At 43.4% G+C, this 2,686-nt stretch overlaps 1 protein-coding gene across 1 annotated transcript; it reads left to right on the forward strand.

Moving 5' to 3' along the window:
• Positions 1-618: 618 nt before the first annotated feature.
• On the forward strand, positions 619-1,380 carry LOC148167787 (uncharacterized). Its single transcript, XM_088046112.1, has one exon. The coding sequence runs from the start codon at positions 619-621 to the stop codon at positions 1,378-1,380; it is 762 nt and encodes a 253-aa protein (XP_087902238.1).
• The last annotated feature ends 1,306 nt before the right edge of the window (positions 1,381-2,686 follow it).

A 2,686-nucleotide genomic window follows, 5' to 3' on the forward strand; every position in this document is an offset into this window, starting at 1 on the left:
ATCTGAAAAGCATTACAAATTGTTGTATGTACGTTGCATCAACGGTGATTGCATTTATTTCAGTGAAACTTACCACAACTAGAAACAAGATTGTGAATAGTTCTGAAAAGAACTTATTTTTGGACAAAGCAGACTCAAAACTTGAATAAACAAATTAGTTTGTAGACCAAACACTTGAGTAAAACCAGAAAATTTCGCGCTAAACAAGTTAAAAAAACTGTTTTACAAAATGCGCATGACAAATTATTGACATGCGCGTCGCTTGTGTCTAAATCGACAAAACAGGTTGCTATTGTTATCAACATTTCGCTGGTTTTTGGCTGAAGCGCCATCAAACGGATGCAGGGGAAACGTTTATCCATGTTTCAAACCAATAAAACCTTATGCCAAGGTCACTATACCTATACTTTCGGGTCTAAACGTGCGTGGTTTGTGGCTGTGATTGTATCGGGTACTTGTTATTTCTTGATAATAAAGTGTAAAAATGAACTGTCCGCTTTTGAATTCGCTAATATCCACGTAACATGATGGCCTCTTCTTGAAGAGATCTCCACACTGGTGACCCCGGCAAACACACGCACACCTTGGCTTCCAATTCAGCGACGTACAGAATTCAAAATGCCGGACGACAACCCAGCACCGCAAATCGACAGGGTCACAATCAAACTGCCTCCTTTTTCAAGACCAGACCCACAATTATGGTTCATCCAGATCGAGGCACAATTCGAGTTAGCACGAGTGACCAACGACGCAACTAAATACAACTACGCAATAAGCGCAATTGAAACGGAAATACTGTCGCAAGTGTCCGACATCGTCATAAACCCCCCAACGATTAACAAATACGCCACTTTAAAAAAAAGACTGACCGACTTGTTCTCCGAGTCAATTTCGAGAAAAATTAGAAGGCTCACGTCGGAGTTGGAACTAGGGGATAAAAAACCATCGACCCTACTAAACGAAATGGCACGACTCGGAGGCGCAGCTGTGCCCAGAGAAGTATTGAAGGAATTGTGGCTACAACGGCTGCCAACGACGGTCCAAACAGTCTTGTTGACATTATCCAGAGACGTTGACGAACTGGCTCAAATGGCGGACAAAATGGTCGAAGTACAGCAACAAGAGGTAAACGCAGCAAGCACAGAGAGCGAGCAAGTACGAGCCCTCAGACAAGAGATTGAAGCACTAAAAGTCAGAAACCCAAGCCATTTTGCGCCCCAGATCCCCCCTCGTCCCCGAAGCAACCGACAAGCAGAAAACCGCAGGACGACTCAAGAAACTGGCAACAATGGTGTCTGTTGGTATCACGCCACCTTCGGAGATAGGGCAAGGAAGTGCGTGGCACCATGCACATACCCTAGAACTCGTCAGGAAAATTAACAGGTAGGGCGCAGGCGACGACGAGCACCCTGAACCATAACAGTCGTCAAACCAGATACATCCATGCAACGAATTACAATTACGGTCGCCGATTGGTAGTAAAAGATCATGTCACAAATCGCGAGTTCTTAGTAGATACCGGGGCAGACGTCTCTATCTTGCCAAAACCTAGGTTGAGGATAGAGCCGTCTGGCCCAAAACTTTACGCAGCAAACAATACTGTCATAAACACATATGGCACAAAAACTTTGACATTGTCACTCGGTCTTAACAAGGACGTTTCTAATTGCAGATACGAATAAGGCAATAATTGGCGCGGATTTTTTACATAAGCATAAATTACTTGTAGATATCCGGAACAAAAAGATAATTGATCCCGGTAGCGGAGTAGCAGCTTTTGGAACAATTAAGAAATTTCCGGCAAACATAATAACTCTGTTAAACCCTCAAACCAAGTACACTGACGTACTTAAACAATTCCCAGGTTTAACAAGTTTCAATCACGATTTCTCAGCGCACCATGTCAAACATTTTATTGAAACCACCGGACCTCCAATAAATTGTAAACCTCGGAGACTCGCGCCAGATAAGTTAAAAATCGCGAAACAGGAGTTTCAGAAAATGGCGACTCTCGGTATTTGCCGTCCATCAGACAGCGAGTGGTCCAGCCCGTTACATATGGTAAAAAAGAAAAACGGGGAATGGAGGTGTTGCGGAGATTACAGAAAACTGAATGCAATGACCACCCCCGATCGTTACCCAATTCCACACATTCATGACTTTTCGTATATCCTGGCCAATAAAACAGTTTTTTCCACAATTGATTTGATCAAGGCGTACAATCAAATACCGGTCGAAGAGTCACATATAGCTAAAACGGCAATCGCGACGCCATTTGGTCTTTTCGAGTTTCCGCGAATGACTTTTGGGTTAAGGAACGCAGCACAAACGTTCCAACGCTTTATGCATAATATCTGCAGAGACCTGGATTTCTGTTTTGTGTATATCGATGATATATTGGTAAAACTCGAAGAGGCCGGTTTGGCAATCAACGTGGATAAGTGTGTGTTCGGAAAACCGGAAGTTAAGTTCCTTGGATATCTCATATCGGCGGAAGGCTCCAAACCGTTACCGGAGAAAGTGCAGACGATCCTAGATTACAAAAGGCCAACATGTGTCAAAGATCTAAGACGTTTCTTGGGCATAATGAATTTCTACCGCAGATTTGTCCCGAACGCAGCGAAAAGTCAGACTTTATTAAATAGCTACCTAGTAGGTAGCAAACGGAACGACAAAACACCTATCG

Source organism: Gnatocerus cornutus, chromosome 9 (assembly GCF_029298725.1).
Source record: "Gnatocerus cornutus isolate USDA-ARS CGAHR chromosome 9, icGnaCorn1.1, whole genome shotgun sequence".
Lineage (NCBI taxonomy): Eukaryota > Metazoa > Arthropoda > Insecta > Coleoptera > Tenebrionidae > Gnatocerus > Gnatocerus cornutus.